Raw genomic sequence first — 20,268 nt, 5'->3', positions numbered from 1 at the left:
GTAACGGTGAGATGGGCAATTTCTTCCAACCCTACTGCTAAGCAGAGCCTCTGAGAGTCCCTACATCAAAGAATTAGGGGGATAGATATTGGAGTTCAGGGTCCACCAAGAAGAGAGAGCCCAGGTAAACCCAGCCAGGTTTTGGAAGACTTCCCTCATCTGATTATGGTATCTACATAAAAACTTATGGCAAGCATCATATTAGTGGTGATATGTTAAGAGTTTTTCCTCTGAGATCTGGAAGATGATGAAAGTGCCACCATGATCAATTCTATGCAACGCTGTACTAGAAGTCCTAGCCAGTGTAATGAGGCAAGAGAAAGAAATAAACACTGATCAATTCTATGCAACACTGTACTAGAGGTCCTAGCCAGTGTAATGAAGCTAGAGAAAGAAATAAACACTGCAAGTATTGGAAAGAAAATAAATATATATCATTATTCATAGACTATATAATTGTATATGGGGAAAATCTCCATAGGCAATAAAGGGAAAATGAGACTAAAAAAAAATGATACTGCCAAAACAGAAGGCTTGAAATAGACCATGTATATATACAGAGTGATTTATAACAGAAGCAGCAGTGCAGAGAAATGCGGGAAGACAGACTTTTTAATAAATAGTGCTCAGTGCATTGGATGCTATTTGGAGGTAAAAAACTGACTCCTTACTGCACAACATATACAAAAATTAGCTTCAGATGGATTGTGAATCTAAAAGAGAATGGCAGGGACACCTCGGTGGCTCAGTTGGTTAAGTGTCCAACTTCAGCTCAGGTCATGATCTCATGGTTCATGGGTTCAAGCCCCACGTCGGGCTCTCTGCTATCAACGCAGAGCCCTCTTCAGACCTTCTGTTCCCTTCTCTCTCTGCCCCTTCCCCACTTGTGCTCTTGTTCTCTCTCTAAAATAAACATTTTTAAAATTAACAAAAGAAAAAGAAAAGAAAATGGTAAAACATATAGGCTTCAAAGTATAATATAGGGGAATAGCTTCAGGACTTTGAGGGTCAGATTCGCACTATGACAAAATCTCTTCAAGTTGCCAAAATTACTATCCATGAAAAAAAAAACACTGGCAAATTGGACTATTTTTAAATTAAGAACTCTTCACCCAAAATACCATTAAAATATTAAATCACAAAGTGTGAATATATTTGCAATATATAAAATCACAAAGGGCTTGAGATCTGAATATATTAAAAACTTCTGAATTGATTTTAAAAAGATAAGTAACACGATAGGGAAAAAATGGCAAGATAAAAAAAGTGCTCAATTTCATTAATTTTTTAGATGTTTATTATTTATTTATAGGGTGGGGGGAACGGGCATAGAGAGAGAATCCCAAGTAAGCTTCATGCTGTCAGCGCAGAGCTCTTCGCGGGGCTTGATCTCACAAATTGTGAGATCACGACCTAAGCCGAGATCAAGAGCTTAACCAACTGAGCCACCCAGGTGCCCCTCAATTTCATTATATTGGGGAATGACAATTTAAAACTATAATGAGATTCAAGAATATATGCCCAACAGAATGGCTAAAAGACTTAGAATGTAAGGTAGCTAGAATATGCAGCAACGGGTATGCTCATTCTCTGCTAGCGTTAAGTCTAAATTAGAATCTCTTTGGGAAACTGGCATTTTCTGCTACAGTTGAACCTTTGACGATCTATGTCCCATCAGTTATACTCCTGCACATTAACTGAAATTCTTGCATATGTGCATCAAGAGACATACTCAAAGATGTTCACAGCAGCATTATTTATAATAACCAAAACTGGAAACAACTGAAGTGGGCATCAGAGGCGGAAGTGATAAATAAATTGTAACATATTCATAAAATGAAATGAATGAATTCACTCCACAGAATGAAAACGACGGAATACTATTGTACACAAAAGCCTGAATGACCCACACTTGTGAAAAAAAGAAGCCAGACACATATTAGGTAGATAAAAGAGAGATAAATGACAGATATAGATAGAGAGAGAGAGATAGAAAGGTATATAATTTTATCTCCAATTATAAAAAATTCAAAACAGACAAACCAAACTATGGAATTAGAAGTTAAGATAGAAATCATTGCAAAAAACATAGGGGTGGCTTTTAGGGAACTAGCAAAGCTTTATTTTTTGACCCTGAGTAGTGTTTACACAGGGGATTGCTTTGTGGTATTACATTAATATTGTACATCGTATGTTTTATGCACTTTCTGATTTGTGTGTCACACTTGAGTAAAAAATTAAACAAAAGAAGGAAAAAAGCAATAGTGGGTAAGGACGTAATAGAAAAGAATCAAAAAGGGCAATCATAGTACAAATGTATCATCATTTTAGGATAATAGGTTTCCTTAAAAGGTTGTACGCTAGGTGGGGGGAAGGTTGTACACTGAATTTTTAAAGGTCTTGGGAACTTCCTAAGTGCTTTACAGAGTCTTTTGGGAGGAGGGAGGAGAAAATGATAAATCTAGATTAAAATATTCACATATTGCTGTGTGATGCAAAGCACATCTATAGAGCCTTCCAAGGTTATTCTATACATTCACAGACTGTCCAAATGTAGCATCTAGGACACATTCTAACAATCATGTATTTCTCATGACGTCATACACTACCCAGGACTCCCTCCCCTCGTGACACCTATCATAGCTATTCTAATAGCCGACTGTTTTTCTCTCTACTATCAATAAGCAATTACTCAAGGCCAGAGACTCTCACATTTCCAGAGGGTTGTATCTCATTACCTAACACAGTGTCTGGCATGTGATATGCACTTAATAACTACTTACTTGACATATAGATAAAATACAAAGTACTTTAATTTTTTCACTTTGGAGACGTGAAAATTACATCTTTCACAGCATTGTGCAAATTAATAAGGTTAATAGGGCATTCTTCTTTGAACTTGTCAGATAATAAAATTCTCACAGCCTGAAAGTTCTGCCTCTAATATTACTGTCCTGTAGATGCCTGTCTATCAGAATCCTTTTGAAGCTGCATTTAGTCAAAACATGAAGTCAAGCTTATTTTCAAATAAATATCATGTGCAAGTCCTTAGGCAATGGATATATTATTAAAGGTCTTAGAACGTGAGGGGTATTCCCTCTGGATATTGTTTAGAACTGAGGACACTCGAAAAACAGGTAAAAAGTGGCAAATGTGAATCTACTTTTAAATTCCTTGCTTTTTTATGATCTTGGAATAACGTTCCTCTCTTTCACACACACACATAGAAGATATTTTTTTAATTGGTTGCTAGACCTTCTTTCACAATCACAGAGGGGGAAAAGTGATCTTAGTGCTTTAAATATTCATATTGCAGCTTGGAAGAAGACTGGATAGAATAAACTTTAGGAAAAATTTCGGGCACACCGTTCTATAATATTCCGGTAATAGAGGAAATTTTTAAATCTCAAAATCTTGCAGAATGAAGAAAAAATCCATACCTCAGTCCCTGCGATAGAAAAGCTGAAGCTGGGAAGTGTGGTGAGTATAACACACATCATCATAACAGGTCTCCTAGCAAAGGACAAAAAATAAGCAAAAGCAATAATGTACAAGATCAACAGTTCCGGTTACATTTTGCTAATTTAGCAGTTCCTGTTCCATTCATCTCTCATTTTTCTAAGAAGCTACTACTTCCCCATTTCCATTTCCCAAATGTTTCAGTATGGCAAAGGGGAACACATGCAAAACCCAGAATATTTTCTAGAACAAAGGTTCACCACCTTTGTTCCAGAAAAAAATAACTAGCCAGCCATGGACTTCCAAGAGCATCACCGTGCAAGACAAATGACATTCAACATTTCCATAATTCCATAACTGGAATCCTGCCAAAAAGTTTCAGCTCTGGTGACCAACTGAAAAAAAGAATGTGACTTTTTTTTTTCTCCATGTTTGTTTATTTACTTTGAGGGGAGGAGGGGCAGAGAGGGAATCCCAAGTAGGCTCCAGGCTCAGTGCCACATCCAACACTGGGCTCTATCCCATGACTGCAAGATCAGGACCTGAGCCGATATCAAGAGTTGGATGCTGAACCGACTGAGCCACCCAGGCACCCCAAGAGCATGCCTTTCTTAAGTTATATTATACCCTATCATAACACTGATTTTTTTTAAATTTTTATTTATTTTTAAAAAAAATTTTTTTTCAACGTTTATTTATTTTGGGGACAGAGAGAGACAGAGCATGAACGGGGGAGGGGCAAAGAGAGGGAGACACAGAATCGGAAGCAGGCTCCAGGCTCTGAGCCGTCAGCCCAGAGCCTGACGTGGGGCTCGAACTCACGGACTGTGAGATCGTGACCTGGCTGAAGTCGGACGCTTAACCGACTACGCCACCCAGGCGCCCCAACATTGATTTTTTTTAAAGAAGACATTTAGAGATGCTGTACCAAGAATGCCTTCATTTAAAAAAAAATTTAATGTTTATTTACTTTTGAGAGAGAGAGAGACAGAGTGTGAGCGGGAGAGGGGCAGAGAGAGAGGGAGACACAGAATCTGCAGCAGGCTCCAGGCTCTGAGCTGTCAGCACAGAGCCTGACGTGGAGCTCAAACTCACAAACTGCGAGATCATGACCTGAGCTGAAGTTGGACGCTTAACCGACTGAGCCACCTAGGCACCCCACCAAGAATGATTTCAAATGAAAACATGTGGATATTTCTTACTTGAACTAAAAAAAAAATCATGTGATATATATGTATATATACATATATATGTATGTATATATACATATATATGTGTATATGTATATATACATATATATCACATGATTTTTCACACTGGTTTTTGGACCATTGGTTTTTTTCACAGTGGTTTTTGGACCACTTCTTAAAACCTTCATGAACAATTAATCAAATAGTTATTGAGATATAATACATATACAATACTCTATCTTATGACAGAAAGAATTAAAATGCTCACTTAGCATTATTAATTGATAGGAAGACAAAAGATGCTCAAAGCTTTTCTATGATGAAATATTTACATTTCCGTTCCTTAAATACACATTTTACTAATTACACTTATATGATAATGTGTTTCGAAGTACAAAAAGTGCTGAACTCTTTCAAATAACTAACGATTTCTCCTTGGTCCTGCCATGGTTCTGTCAATCCCATCCTTGTCTTAGATGCTCTAGGTATAGACATAAGTCAGACGGCAGGATAGACCCGTCTTCTAGCCAGACTCAGTACGACCTGCTAAAACCAGAGGTACAATGGGGTTTTTGAGAGGTAGCTTTGCCTCCTTTTCTGAGCCCGGATCCAGGTTCCTGCAGTACCTGGCTCTGGCTGGAGCCTTCATGGAGCCCTCTTCTTCTCAGCTTGTGCTCTAAAAAGTGAGAGTGCCCCAGGGATTACTCCTGCACCTCCTCTTTATGCCTAATTGTCTCAAGCAATCCCATGGCTTTAATTTTATTTTAATGTTTATTTTTATTTGAGAGAGAGAGAGAGAGAGTGAGTGGGGAAGGGGCAGAGAGAGAGAGAGAGGGTGACACACAATGCAAAGCAGGCTCCAGGCTCTGAGCCATCAGCACAGAGCCCAACACAGGGCTTGAACTCATGAACTGTGAGATCATGACCTGAGCTGAAATCAGACACTTAACTGACTGAGCCACCCAGGCGCCCCTCCCATGGCTCTAAATATCAACCACTTACCCAGGACTTCCATATATATACATAGACATAGATATAGACATAGACATAGACATTTTTTTTTTCTGAGCTCTGGGCTTGTATGCCCAACTCTGGCACCTCCACTTGGGTGTCTAATGGGCAACCCAGATTTAACATGCCTGAACAAAGACCCCACATCCCTGTTCCAATCATCAAATGCCTTCTGGTTTACTGCAAGTAGAATTACTGAAAGTACGTGTCACATCCATCCTTCGCTAACATCATAGCTCATTTACCATCATGTCTCATCTCCAAGAACTTCCTATCCAGTTTCCTGTTAATATTTCTATTCTTGCCTAGCAACGTTTTCTCCATAGAGCCAACTGTTATATTTTTAAAATGTAAAACACATCTTATCACTGCCCTGCTCAAAAATCTCCAACGATAAGGGGTGGGGTGAATGAGGAGTTAGTGTTGAGTGGAGACAAGAATGAAGACGAAAAGGTTCTGTGGACGGATGGTGGTGATGGCACAACAGTGTGAATGAGTTTAATGCCACTGATACATACACTTAAAAGTGGTTAAGTTGGTAAATTGTGCTACATGTATTTCACACAAAATACACACATCTGTGCATCTTACATATTTTTTATTTTTATTTTTTTATTTTTATTTATTTTTAATTTTTTTTTTAACGTTTATTTATTTTTGAGACAGAGAGAGACAGAGCATGAACGGGGGAGGGGCAGAAAGAGAGGGAGACACAGAATCGGAAGCAGGCTCCAGGCTCTGAGCCGTCATCAGTCCAGAGCCCGATGTGGGGCTTGAACTCGCGGACCGCGAGATCGTGACCTGAGTTGAAGTCGGATCCTTAACCAACTGAGCCACCCAGGCGCCCCTTACATATTTTTTAAAAATCTCCAGTGGGTAAGCAATGTAACTGGAACAAATTTGAAACCTATTACCCGAGCCTACATGTTCTACATGATGTGGTTTCTCTTCTTTCTCCTAGTCTCTTTCTCACTTAGAATGACTTTCCTCTCCCTGGAAACCCAATTAACTCCAGCCATACTGGCTTTCTGGTTGTGTCATGATCACATCAAGCTTGCCTCATCTTCAAGTTGTACACTGTCTATACCTTCTGCCAGATGCCCCCCATTCCTGGTTCTTCCATGTTGGAGCCCTGTTGTCATTCCAAATTATATATATCTGCGGCCTTATGACTACCTGAAGTTCTGCTGATTATTTCTTGTTTATCGTTTCACACATTCCTCTTTGCTGAGCCTCAAAGTAAGTTCCGTGGAGGCAGGAAATTTATCTGAATGGTTTCACTACATTATCTCCACTAGCTAAAACCACGTTTTTTGAGCCTTTTTTTGTGCAGTGAAACTTCTGAGAATCTGGTAAATCCTATGGACCTTTTTCAAAACAGATTTCTTTTTAAACAAAAACAGAGCAATTATGTTGAAATACGGTATTCCAAATTCTTTTAAAAATTTTATACAGGAATGTACGTGCCCATCTATGAACACGTTGTCTCCTTATTTTCTTTGGAACGCTCAAGAGCTAGTGGAAACTGAAATCATTCATAATGTCAAGGTAGCGAAGATCATTAGCGACATTAAGAAGTATCTGCAACAATTGTAATGTGGTATGAAACAATCTAACATATATGATATGAAAAGATCTACTTAATGAAGTTATTAGGTTCTGGCACTTGTAGTGTGCTTTGTTACCAACATGCAAAATGGAAAGAAATGCTAGTTTTCGGTTAGAGGCTACAGGGCAAATGAAGATGCAACCTGTTTCTAATCCAAGTTCTGCATCTTATGTATCCAGAAATAATGATAATCTGTATTTTAAAATCTTGACTTACTGCTAACATAGATTTATTATAATTTATCAATAAGTGTTGTGGGTTAAATTATGTTCCTCCCCAAAGATTATGTTCAAGTTTCAACTCCTGGTACCTTACAGTGTAACCTTATCTGGAAATATGGTCTTTCCAGAGCTAGTAAGTTAAAATGAGGTCATTAAGGTGGGCCCTAATCCAACACGACTGGTGTCCTTATTAAAAGGGAAAATTTGGAGAATGTACAGAGGGAGGATTATGTGAAGAAACGCAGGAAGACACCATGTGACGATGAAGGCAGAGATCAATCAGGGTGACGCATCTGTAAGCCAAGGAACGCCAGAGTGCCGGTGAACCACCAGCCCTCAGAAGGAACCAACGGACACTTGGATCTCAAGATGACTAGCCTCCAGAACAGGGACACAACACATTTGTCACCCAGTACTTTGTTATGGCTATGCTACAAAACTAACACAGAGTTTGCTCTACAGGTAGGGGGTACTACTGGTAACAAATACCTAAAAATGTGGAAGTGGCTTTGGAACAGGGTAATGGGTAATCTGGAAGAGTCTGAAGACACATGATAGAAACAGGCTGGACTGCCTAGAAGAGACTGTTAGAAAAATATGGGCATTACAGGAGATTCTGGTGAAAGCTAGGAGAGAAAAAGAGGAGAGATGTAGAAAAGCCTCTAACAATCTTAGAGAATACGCACATTGTCCCAAACAGAAATGCTACAAACGTGAATGTTCAAGGTGTTTCTGGTGAAGTCTCAGGCAGAAAGGAGGACCATGTTGTTGGCAACTGGAGGAAAGGTGATCCTTTCTAGAAAGTGGCAGAGGGGCGCCCGGGTGGCTCAGTCGGTTGAGCGGCCGGCTTCGGCTCAGGTCACGATCTCGCGGTCTGTGAGTTCGAGCGCCGCGTCGGGCTCGGTGCTGACGGCTCAGAGCCTGGAGCCTGCTTCCGATTCTGTGTCTCCCTCTCTCTCTGCCCCTCCCCCGTTCATGCTCTGTCTCTCTCTGTCCCAAAAATAAATAAACGTTAAAAAAAATTTTTAAAAAAAAGAAAGTGGCAGAACCTTGGCTGAACTGTGTTCTGCTGGGTAGAAAATAGAACCCACAGTCGACGAACTCAGATATTTAGCTGAGATTTCTAAGCAAAACACTGAAGGCACTGCTGATGATAGCAAAATACAAGAGGAGAGGAATAAATTGATGAAGGAATTGTTAGGCAAAAAGGAACCAGAACTTGAAGATTTGGATATTTCTCAGTCTATCCATATTGTAGAAAACGAAAGGGTGTGTTCTAGAGAGGATACTAAGGGTGTGCCTTGTGAACCCAATCACCTATCTCAGCAGAAATACTGGCACTGCCAGCTTGGACTAAAGGGGGACAGAGATGGGACAAAAGGAAGGAAGGCTGTTAGATTTCTGGGATGCAACAGGCAGGAAATGGGCTGGTGGAGCTACTTGGCTGTGAATGTATATTATCCTCTGAGATGGCTCTAGGGGCCTGAGAGGCTCCACTGCAGGCCCAGAGGCTCCCTCCTTAGACCCAGAGGCCAGGGAAGGAAAGGCTCTCCCATCCTGAGGGCAGAAAGTCCAGCCACAGAGGATTATTGTCAAGCCTTACAATTTAGTGACATTTGCCCCGCTAGGTTTCAGTGAATCTATTCTGCATGTGGGAAGAACATGAATTTGGGGGAGGGCCAGAGGGCAGACTGTCACAGGTTGAATTACGTTCCCCTAAAAGAGACATGTTGAAGTCCCAACCTCCTAGTACCTCAGAATGGGACTGTATTTGGAAATAGTGTTTCCAGAGGCAATAAGTTAACAATTAGGGTGGGCCCTAATGCAACAGGACTGGTGTCCTTATGAAAAGGGAAAATTGGGAGACAGATACGCACAGAGGAAAGACTATGTGAGGAGATACAGGGAGGAACACTATGCGACGACGAAGGCAGACATCAGGGTGATGCGTCTATAAGCTAAAGAATGCTAAAGAGTGCCAGCGAATGACCAGAAGCTGGGAGAGAGGCCTGGGACAGATTCTCCCAACAGCCCTTGAAGGAACCAACCAACACCGTGATCTCAGATTTCTAACGTCCACAAGTGAGAGACAATACATGTCTATCATTTAAGCCCCCACGTTTGTGGTAGTTTGCAACAGCAATCTTGGGAAATCTATACAATGAAATTTATGCTGGAAATGCCACAGACACATCTTTGAAGGGGGACTCACGCTAAGACTAGTGCAAGGCTTCAATGAGAGCACAACACGGCTGAGGAGAAGGACCTGTAGGTGTAAGTCCAGATGGAAGATGAGTTAGAGCACTACAGAGCTCTGTGCGTGTCTGTAGGAAAGCATCAGGAAGAAGGTCTCCCCCAGGAGTAGGCCCACGAAGAAAGACCTGAGTTCAAGCCACGGTGAGTTAAAGATTCCTATTTGTGCAGCAAGAATTCTGACCATGAGATTTCTCACAGGGAAAGCACAGGGAACGGAATGCATCAGATAATAACTTGGGAAACCACTCTGCTCAGAAACCCCTAAACATTCTCGATCACCTAGCTCTTCAAGTCAAGGCTTCCTTCCTTGTCTTTCAAGGCTTCCCACAATCTGCCATTAACTTCCCAACAAAAAACACTAACCCCAGTGACCTCATGCAACAAGCCAAGTTCTGCATTCATCCATTCACCCACTCATCCAAGCCCTTGTTAAATGTGTGAACTACACTCAGTTGTAAGGACAGAAAGACACATAAGGCACAGTCTGGCTTTATGGCACTTACAGGCTCAGGAAGTTGCTTAAGCACAAGATGAGGTAACCGTGTGACAAGAGCAAGTTTTTCTAGGAGTTTTAGTCTCAGTTATGAGACTCAGTTATGAAAGTGACACCGTTGCAGTTGAAATCAATACCTCACACCAATAGCTGCATCAACAGGACAGCTGGGTATCAATGAGATCATGTCTGGACATTAACAAGTCATCATCCCAAGGAAATATCCAAAAGGGAAAAAGGTCCAGAAATCACAGGACAAGAATACCTGATAAAGCCTGGACACTGGAGAAGAGAAGACTTCGCAGACTGCCATGGGACATAGTTGAGATGTGTATACTTTTAAACATTTGAAAAACGTTCATATAGACACAGTGAGCTCAGGAAAGTCACCTCTGGAGACACGGTTTTGGGACTGATCATCATATAAGTGGCATTTTATATTATGAGCCAATGAGAGTACTTGCAAAGCAATCAAAAGGGAAAAATGGGGGAGGGGGAAATGGATAGAGCTCCTGGCCATGGCCAAATTCACTGGCATATAAAGGGAGGGCAGGGGCGCCTGGGTGGCTCAGTCAGTTAAGCTTCAGACTTCGTCTCAGGTCATGATCTCATGGGTTGTGGGTTCCAGCCCTGCGTCAGGCTCTGTGCTGACAACTCAGAGCCTGGAGCCTGCTTCCGATTCTGTGCCTCCCTCTCTCTCTGCCCCTCCCCCACTCGCACTCTGTCTCTCAAAAATAAATAAACATTAAAAAATTAAAAAAAAAATTTAAATAAGAGGTCCATTGTTTACCCGCATCGTAAGAAAAGAGTGTCGTAGAACTCTCAGGTGCCTTCGAGCTTTAGGATTCTATGGTATAATGCCAATACCATTGTACAAGCAAGGCGAAGAGTCAATTTTTAAGGGGCAGGACTGATGTGCAGAAAACATTTTTCATGAAGATTTTTACTCTCTCAACAAGGACTGCAAAGGAAGGGGGATGGGGAAAAGAAGCAAAGTACAAGACACCAGCTGGTGAAGGCTACCAGAGCCCCAGCATCAGTGAAGAAAATGTTCTTCACGCTTCCCTGAACAAAACCGTCAGGACAAATGATGTGACATTGGACTTGAATGTATGAAAACGTGGGGAACCATGGCCATGTATGATGGTCCTGGAAGTTAGTGCCTCACTGGGGTGAAGAAAACAGTCATGGAGAACACAGAGGTGATGCCAGAGACACGAAAGAGGGAGAATTAATGGAATTTGGTGACTTATTACACAAAGTGGGAGAGAAAAGCACGTGTAAATATACTCTTTCTGATTTACTGGATACGGTGGGGCAAGGAAGAAAAAGACTGTCGTCAAGTATCGGAAAATCATTGCTACTGAGTAGTTAAGGAGAGGAGAGTCCACTGGGAGACATGGGAGTGCTGTTAAGCGCCCGTGTTTAGTTCACGGTGATTAACGGATGATCTTCCCGGGACTGAAAAGGGCAATCTCTACTTCCTTCAGTTTATCCAGCCCGTCCGGCAGTGCCCAGATGTTATTCGTGCTGTGCACATGGCCTGTGTGTGCCACTGTGGAACAGTAAGGTGTTCAAGAGACCAGGCTGTGGAGACAGAACCCCCTGAAGTCAGCGTGGGCTCCACGGCTCACTGGCTGTGTGGTTGTGTAACTTCGCGCCTCAGTTCCCTCATTTGTAAGATGGGCACTTTAAGTCTTCTTACCCATAAAGGTTAGAGAATTGACTAAAATAATATAGGCAATGTGTTTACACCCATGCTTGGTACATAGCAGCTGTTCGACAAAGACTTGCTTTTATTTTACTGCAACTACAACAGCTACTACTGTTACTACCACTGTCTTAAACGAATCGACAGCAAATTCTGTCTAAGAGATTAAGGACTTAAGCAAGGCAAAATGCGGTCCAAAATGTTGGGGTCTTTCCAAGGGGGCACTGCCCAGAATTCCTGACATGTCACGATCTAAAGTAATTATACGCTGAAAGACTTGAGAGAATTCCTGAAACGCAGCCCAGGGTCCCAAGGCATTCTGAGAATCCCCACAAATTCTCCATCATTATCCTATCCCCTGGGACCCTCTTCACTGATATATATCTTCCCCAGTTGCAGGCTAGCCCTATAGTTCAATGGTTTCGCATGTTCACTAACACCCCAGGAAAGGATTTCTCTCATTTACTGGGATATACAATTTGGTGTGTTTGTAAATAGCTTTTCCTCATTCCTCAAATCATCTCCCTAGCCTATTACGAATTAAGACAGGCATCCCTGAAAAGAAACAATCATTCTAAAGAGAATGAGGAAGTGTCCCACAAAAGTAAAGAGCACTGGATTAAAGTTCAGGCTCTACTGTTGATTTAGTGTGTATGTCTTAAGCTCTCTGACATTGTTTCCTTCCTTACAAAATAGGAATTATATCCCTTGGTCAACCTCGTAACCCTGGTGTGCAGGTCAAGTGAAAAAATAAAACATAAAAGCACTGTATATATGCCAAATACTTTATAAGATATTCGTTGATATCACGCTATTGGCCTTCATTTTGCTCGAAGGATAAAAGAGACCTCCAAGATTTTCTAAGTTCAAAGAGTATCACTGATGGCATATAATTTTCTTCAGTTTCATCAGTTTTATCATCAGTTCTACTATTTCTCATTCGGAGGATTAAACAAGATCATGTTTTAAATGGAAATACTAAATTCAGCCTGAGGTAATAACAATAATATGCACTGAATCCTTCCCATGTGCCAGGTATTATGCATGGAACTTTATCTGCATAATCTTATTCCGTTTCTTAAAACAGCACTCAGGTGAAAAACCGAGGTTGTCCCCATTTTGCTCACGAGACAATTAAAATTCAAAGAACTTAAATAACTCATACAAGTCCTCGCAGTCAATGTCAAAACTGGGATTTGAACTCAAGTCCACACCTCTTAGCTGTGTGGCCAGGACATACACTCTACTAGCTGGATAACTCATTCTCTCCTAAATACCAGATTCATGGGGCTAACAACGCCCATAGGAACCTACAGTAAGAGACGGCAATATGACAGCGCTCATGAATGAGGCTATGAGGAAATAACTTCAGTTTCATTGAAATTACAGATAACCTATAGTGTATCTATTTAGAATACCTGGGGCCAGCCACACCTGCAAAGGAAAATGAAAGGCCAGAAGAGTGTTTCCCTGAAGAATTCACTGAAAGATGTAATTGGGACAGCCTAGGACATGTTAGCCCAAGGGGGACACGTGAACCAGATTTATAAAGCAGAACGTGCACTGGAAAGTAGAAATAAATGAAGGACCACACTGCCTTCCTTACTCTCAAATGCCTCCAGTAGATTCGGACCTTGTCACTCAGAGGCAGTTTAGGACAGTGGCTGAAATACCAAATATGGAGTCAGAAGGACAGAGGTCCAAAGTCTCGTCCTCTCACTCACTAGTTATTGACCAGGGAAGTTGCATAACCCTTCTCTGATAATAAGTTTCCCCTTGGGAATAATAATGATAAAGTCATGAAAATAACTCCCTCACAAGATGGTATAGAAGGAAATGAAATTCACATATAAATCTCTAAGCACATACGTGATCAGTAAAGAAGCAGTTATAACTGGATGATGATGATGGTAATAACTGATATGGAAGGTTTGCTGCCTGAATGATATTCAGAACCTAGGATCCTAGAGGTTTGAGTCAATGGCAAAAAAAAAAAAAAAAAAAAGAATCAAGGAGCGCCTTCCGGGGCTGGAGTAAACTAATAGAAAGCCACTGGTCATTTGGGTGTTCCATTCTTCCCTCAAAACTCCCAGCCCAGCCAGGAGTCCTGGACAGTCAAAGCAACTCCAAGGTGATATGAGGAGTGGAGGGCCCAGCTGAGCTCCAATTCCACTTGACAGATACCCTGAGGATTCAGGTCAAGGTTTGGAAAATCCTTAAACTGCACCGATAAACGCAGTGTAAACCAAATGGTTTACTTCCGGAAACCCTTCAAGATCTTTGCCCTCAGGGAACTGAAAGTCCCCCGGCAAGTTTCTTGGAGCAACATCCTAAATCAACACCTAAAGGACCTCTTGAACTCCACACTTGGGCTCTCCAGGTCTGCATCCTCCCAACAGTATTTCTAGCTAGATTTCTGTATCTATTATTTTTACATTTCTGCCCTTGTTAAAATCTCTGCTGCTTCCTTTTCAAGTGGGTTGATGTTGTTTGACTTTAAAATAAAAGATCAGCCTGAAAGAAGGGTTAACTTATCAAAGAAAACTAAGAAATCTTAGATGAGTAGAAATCTGATCTAAAGTTCCAAAAGGGGAATGCCTGGGTGGCTCAGTCAGTTAAGCATCTGACTCTAGATTTTGGCTCAGGTCAAGATCGCAGAGTTCTTGAGTTCGAGCCCCACATGGGGCTCTGTGCTGTCAGTGCAGAGCCTGCTTGGGATAGTCTCTCTTTCCTCTCTCTCTCTCTGCCTTCCCCCCACTTGTCCTCTCCCCCCACTCTAAATAAATAAATAAATAAACTTAAAAAAATAGTGGCCTCTGGGTGGCTCAGTCAGTTAAGCATCTGACTTCAGTTTAGGTCATGATCTTACAGTTTGTGAGTTCGAGCCCCACTTTAGGCTCTGTGCTGACAGCTCAGAGCCTGAAGCCTGCTTCGGATTCTGTGTTTGCCTCTCTCTCACTCTCACTCTGTCTCTCCCTCTCTCAAAAATAAATAAACACTAAATTAAAAAAATTTTTTAAATAAATAAAGATCTGAAAGGAAAAATATCTTAGTATCTGAAATAATTTGTACTCAATACAGGCGATACAACATTAGCTAAACTGTTAAGTTAAAGCAACATTAGATCTTAATTTATTTAAAATATTTCTGTATTATTATTGAAATAGTCCCCCCCACCACCAGGGTAAAAAAAATTTACTAACATAGTAAAGTATTATTTTTAAAAATCTAAACGAAGGAACTGGGTGCTATATGTAAGCAATGAACCATGGGAATCTACCCCCAAAACTAAGAGCACACTTTACATACTGTATGTTAGTCAATTTGATGATAAATTATATTTAAAATAATAATAACAATAAAAAATCTAAGCAAAGGAACCAGTTAAAAATCTCAGTTGGCTAAAGGCCAAAGGATGCTTCAGACCCGAAAAACAATACAATTAGACATTTCAAAATAGACATTACTTTGTTTCGTAAAGTAATGTAAATGTTTGTAGAAGTAAAATTCCATATTATCATTCTATAATTAAGATTTCTATAAATTAGCTGTGATAACTTTATGCAATTCAGTGAACAAAGGAATTAGGGCCAACATATAGTACTCAGGGTATCATAGACTCATGCTAACTACGAACTTATGAATACATGTAATTTGTTGCTAACAGGCAGTAAAAAAGGCCCCTATAAAAATATAGAAGACACCATAATAGCAATACAATTATAGAAATGGTGACAATGACTTCTCATTAATCATAATGTGCATATACATTACGTACATTTGTGCTATGCTAACATCCCTACAGGTAGCACCTGAGAAATTCTCTATGAAAGCATCACAGAGATTCCTTGCTTTAAGAATCCTTTTACTTACCATCCTTTAATTTTTTTGGAAAAGGCATGCTTCCTGTATAAGAGAACTTTTATGGGAACCCAAATCAGCAGAGTCACTGAAGCCACATAGGCAATCGAACAGGAAACAATCAGCCAATAATGTGTTTTCTCAGGGCTCCCCGTCGCTGTTTGATAGGTGGTGGCAAACTGTTCCACGATCACAAGCGTGGGAATGGAGAAAGCAGCAAACTCGAAAAGCTCAAAAAGCAGGAGCTTGATCAGTTTTCCAGAAACCATCCTGAGGAAGGGCAAGCTGCCGAAGACCAAACACTCCCCTTTTGATGGCCAGCAGCATATGGACACAGATACTCAACTACGATTAAGTTCCTTGTACCGAAATCACCAACCGGTGACTTTTTATTCTTTTATTGACCCTCATATGGTTCAATGATCTTCCAGCTTAACAAGCGAGGTCTCTTAAAGAAACAGAACAGTTGTGGAAATGACCACTTAATGTGTTTGCACAGCCATTATTCAGGGTCAAATGAACTTCTGAATATGTTTTTGAGGCACTGGTAAAAAAGCAAGCCTTTGTAGCTTTGATTGCTAATTTGAGCACAGAGAAAAATTTATGCAATATTTAAACACCTGTTAAGTAGAACCACCGGAATCACCTAATTTTAGACTTAAAGGAGAAGAAGAGCTGTAATCCAATCCTCTATTTTTATATCTAAGCAAATCCAGGCAAAAAGAGATACCCCAAACCTGTGTCTTCATCGTAGAAGACTACCCCTCGCTTTCCTTCAAAGTGCTTTGAGAAGGGAGTTTGGATTCACATTGCCAACCTCCTAGCCACACTTCTTCCTGGTACTTGAACTATTGATTCTTGCATATAAATTGCCACTGTGGCACAGGTTAACATTCTTATTTTGCTGGTCAGAAACGAACATGGTGATGTTAGAAACCTGTTATCAGGATTAACATATTAACAGCAGCCTATATCGAGTCCAAAAGCATATCAAATATTTAAAAGGCAACAATCACCTCCATGAATATCCTTCCTTCCAAAACTTTTGAGCTCCTATGACGAGCACTTTGCTTTTGTTAGGTGCTGGGGTGTGAAGGTAGGTGAAGGACAGTAGGTTTCTGCCCTAAAAATGCTCACAGCCCAGTGGAGAAAAGAAACCCGTGAACAACCAAAATAACCGAGGTCAGAAGTATAATGTAAATGCTATGGTAACTTAACGCAGAGAACTTCCTCTTCGGGCTGTGTGAAGGGGAGGGAAAGAGAAGGACGAGGAGGCAGGTTTTGGGGCATCAGTGACATTCCAGATCCACACACACACACAAAAGACAGGAGGCCATAGTGGTTCTGAGAATCTGGTGTCGTGTGGCAGGAAGTAGGGACAGGTGATGTTAGGATTGGCTTTGGGTTGGAATGTAAACATTCCATGAAGGGTTTTGGTGTGGGGTGGTGTGTGTGTGTGTGTGTGTGTGTGTGTGTGTGTGTGTGTGTGTGTGTGTGTGTGTGTGTGGCAGGCAGTGAAAAAGCAACGTCGTCCGGACAGAGGAAGCACTTACTCCATCATTTGGAAAAGGAAGTGAGTGCTGGTGTGGAGGAAAGGGCAGGAGCAGCGCCCACCTGGAGGAGGGAAGGCAACGGGGAGCCACAGAGCACCCGGAGGGAGAGCCTTGGCTACAACCAGTGAAGGAAGAGGGGGGAGGAGAGCACCCGACCAACAGACCCCGAGTCTGATTCCTTCCACATGCTTGCCTCTTTAGACGGCTTGCCCTGTGCCTGCTGGCAGACTGACACAAACCAGTATTTTTCTGGGTCCCTCGGGCCCTCTGCAGAAGGGGCCATGCGTCGCCTGGCTGCCCAGTGAACCCAGGACGCTGGCGGCAGCTCTGAGGGTTAACGCCTCCTGCCCTCCCGCTGCAGAATTAGGCAGCCGCATCCTCCAGCTATTTTATCTGGACTTGAACAAAATTTCTATTGAAGAGAGATGAGACACAAATTATATTCTAACCTCCTGGCCCTCTGTCTCGAGTCATCAGTGCTATGCTGTAGGGCAATTTCTTCCACAGACTTTGTACATTAATAGGAATTGTGACCTGAGCATCTGAAGACAGTTGTTGAATAAAACTGCCTGGCTCCACGCAAAAGGACTCTTGCCTGGGTCTATAATTCCATTTGAAATGCTCCATTTTTATGCCCACGTAGGGGAATGTAAGAATGACACGCGCTCTGTATGTCTCACCTAGAATTTTCCTCTGGTTCCTAATCTCTCTTCACCTTTACCTTCAAAGACAACGTTCATGTGACAGGACCTGCTGCTGTCCACAACATGAACTGCACTGATAACAGTACTTTGTCGGAACAGGAGGGAGGCCGTGATTCCCACCCTCTACCGACAATAAGCCCACCCCCATGTAATGGAACAAGCACCTGTGTTAACACTGTTCGTGGAACACTTTCTACGAGCAGATCATGGTAGAGACACAGTCCTTCCTGACTTACATTCTGACTGGGGAGATGTTACAAATGCACAGGTAAGGTCTGAGAAGGGGTGATCCTGGAAGGTCAGGATCCTTCTCCAGCCATATCTGGATGAATAGGAACCCTGGGCTACAGAAATGTCCCTCCATAACTGGGCCACTTGCTGCTGCTTGGAAATGTGAACTCAGACACATAGGGAGAATTTGGTCAGTGGAATGAAGGGTACATGCTTGTCATCCTGGCCTGTTGTGACACTCAGGACTCATTTGCTGAATGAACAAATGGAAGCCAAATGGTGAGAGAATAGAAGAGTGAGTACACAGAGGGTGAGAAGACAGGGAGATGCCAGCACATCAAAAAATGCCAGTCCCTCCGCTGTGGAACATTCCAGTTCACATGTATTCTTAAAAATAGGCTCTTTGTTCTTTGCAACAGAAAGAGCTTGAGTACAACACAAAGGAACAGATTTCAGAGTAGGGTCCAAGGGGCACCCGGGTGGCTCAGTCCATTAAGCGTCTGACTTGGGCTCAGGTCATGATCTCACAGTTCGTGGGTTTGAGCCCCACGTCTGGCTCTGCACTGACAGCTCGGAGCCTGGAGCCTGCTTCGGATTCTGTGTCTCCCTCTCTCTCTGACCCTCCCCTACTTGTGCTCTCTTTCAAAAATAAATATTAAAAAAAAAAAAAGAGTGTAGGAGCCAATATTACACAAAAACAATATGTAAAATTACTGGGTGATTCAGAAGAGAGGGTTGAAAAAAATCAAAGCGGAGTTGATCACAGAGGTCTTCTCAGAGGAGGTGAGTTTTGGCCAAATTGATTTTTGTATTGACTCAAAGCAATATCCATATATTACTACAGCAAACTTCTCTGTATCATACAATGACATTTTCTTTGAAAAATAGTTCTGGGGATGTCTGGGTGGCTCAGTCCATTAAGCGTCTGACTCTTGATTTCAGCTCAGGTCATGATCTCAGGGTCGCAAGTTCAAGCCCTGCATCAGGCCCTGTGCTGGTAGTAGGGAGCCTGCTTGGGATTCTCTCTCTCTCCCTTTCTCTCTGCCCCTCCCCCACTTGTATACTGTCTTTCTTTCTCTCTTGCTCTCTCTCTCTCCCTCTCTCAAAATAAATAAATAAGCTTAAAAAAATAGTTCTAAGAATGTTCGTGATGCAGTGAGGGGTAGGAGAGTGAAGCAAGTTGCAGATGCTGTGTATGACGATGTGAATGGTGCAATCGCATTTTTGTTTTAAAACATTATAGTTGTGGGGCACCTGGGTGGCTCAGTCGTTTGAGTCTCCAGCTCTACATTTCCACTCAGTTCATGGGATCGAGCCCTGAGTGGGGCTCCATGCTGGGTGTGGAGCCTGCTTGAGATTCTCTCCCTCTCCCCTTACCCCTCTCCCCTGATCATACTCTTTCTCTCAAAAATAAATAAACAAATAAGTGAATAAACAAATAGGGGTGCCTGGGTGGCTCAGTCAGTTGGGTGCCCAACTTCAGCTTAGGTCATGATCTCATGGTTTGTGAGTTTGAGCCCTGGGTCAGGCTCTGTGCTGACAGCTCAGAGCCTGGAGCCCACTTTGGATTCTGTATCTCCCTCTCTCTATGCTCCTCCCCAGCTTGTACTCGGTCTCTCTCTCTCTCTCTCCCCGAAATAAATAAACATTTAAAATAAATAAATAAATAAATAAATAAATAAATAAATAAATAAATAAATAAATAAAATCACAGCTGTGGATTTAAGCATAAATTAAAAATCCAGAAATATACTCACCAAACTGTTAACAGAGCTCCTGTGGGGCACGGGTGAGGTAGGGTGGAGGGGTTTTTACTTTTGATTTATTAATATTTGCATAGCTGTAATATTTGACCAGCATAAAAGTTAGAAAATAAATTAAGATTAATAGAAATCAATTAAAGAAAGCAATTCTGGCTTAGTGAAATGTTTACACTGTATTTTTTAAATCTTTCCTCCACCAATTTGTT

General features: G+C 41.6%; 1 protein-coding gene across 2 annotated transcripts in view; it reads right to left on the bottom strand.

Moving 5' to 3' along the window:
• TMEM236 (transmembrane protein 236) overlaps positions 1-20,268 on the bottom strand; it is a 55,572-nt gene that overhangs the window by 20,066 nt on the left and 15,238 nt on the right. The window contains exons 1-2 of one of the 2 annotated variants that reach the window (XM_019834003.3): positions 15,824-18,840; positions 3,441-3,513 (exon numbers count right to left, since the gene is read on the bottom strand). In XM_019834003.3, the coding sequence (XP_019689562.2) occupies positions 3,441-3,513; positions 15,824-16,080 (330 nt within the window). In that variant the 5' untranslated portion in view covers positions 16,081-18,840. Of the gene's footprint in view, positions 1-3,440; positions 3,514-15,823; positions 18,841-20,268 lie in introns of those variants that run through there. The other variant, XM_045060966.1, reaches the window with a different exon arrangement.

Source organism: Felis catus, chromosome B4 (genome assembly GCF_018350175.1).
Source record: "Felis catus isolate Fca126 chromosome B4, F.catus_Fca126_mat1.0, whole genome shotgun sequence".
Lineage (NCBI taxonomy): Eukaryota > Metazoa > Chordata > Mammalia > Carnivora > Felidae > Felis > Felis catus.
The sequence above is the reverse complement of the archived record's forward strand: the minus strand, read 5'-3'. Positions and strand labels throughout refer to the sequence as shown.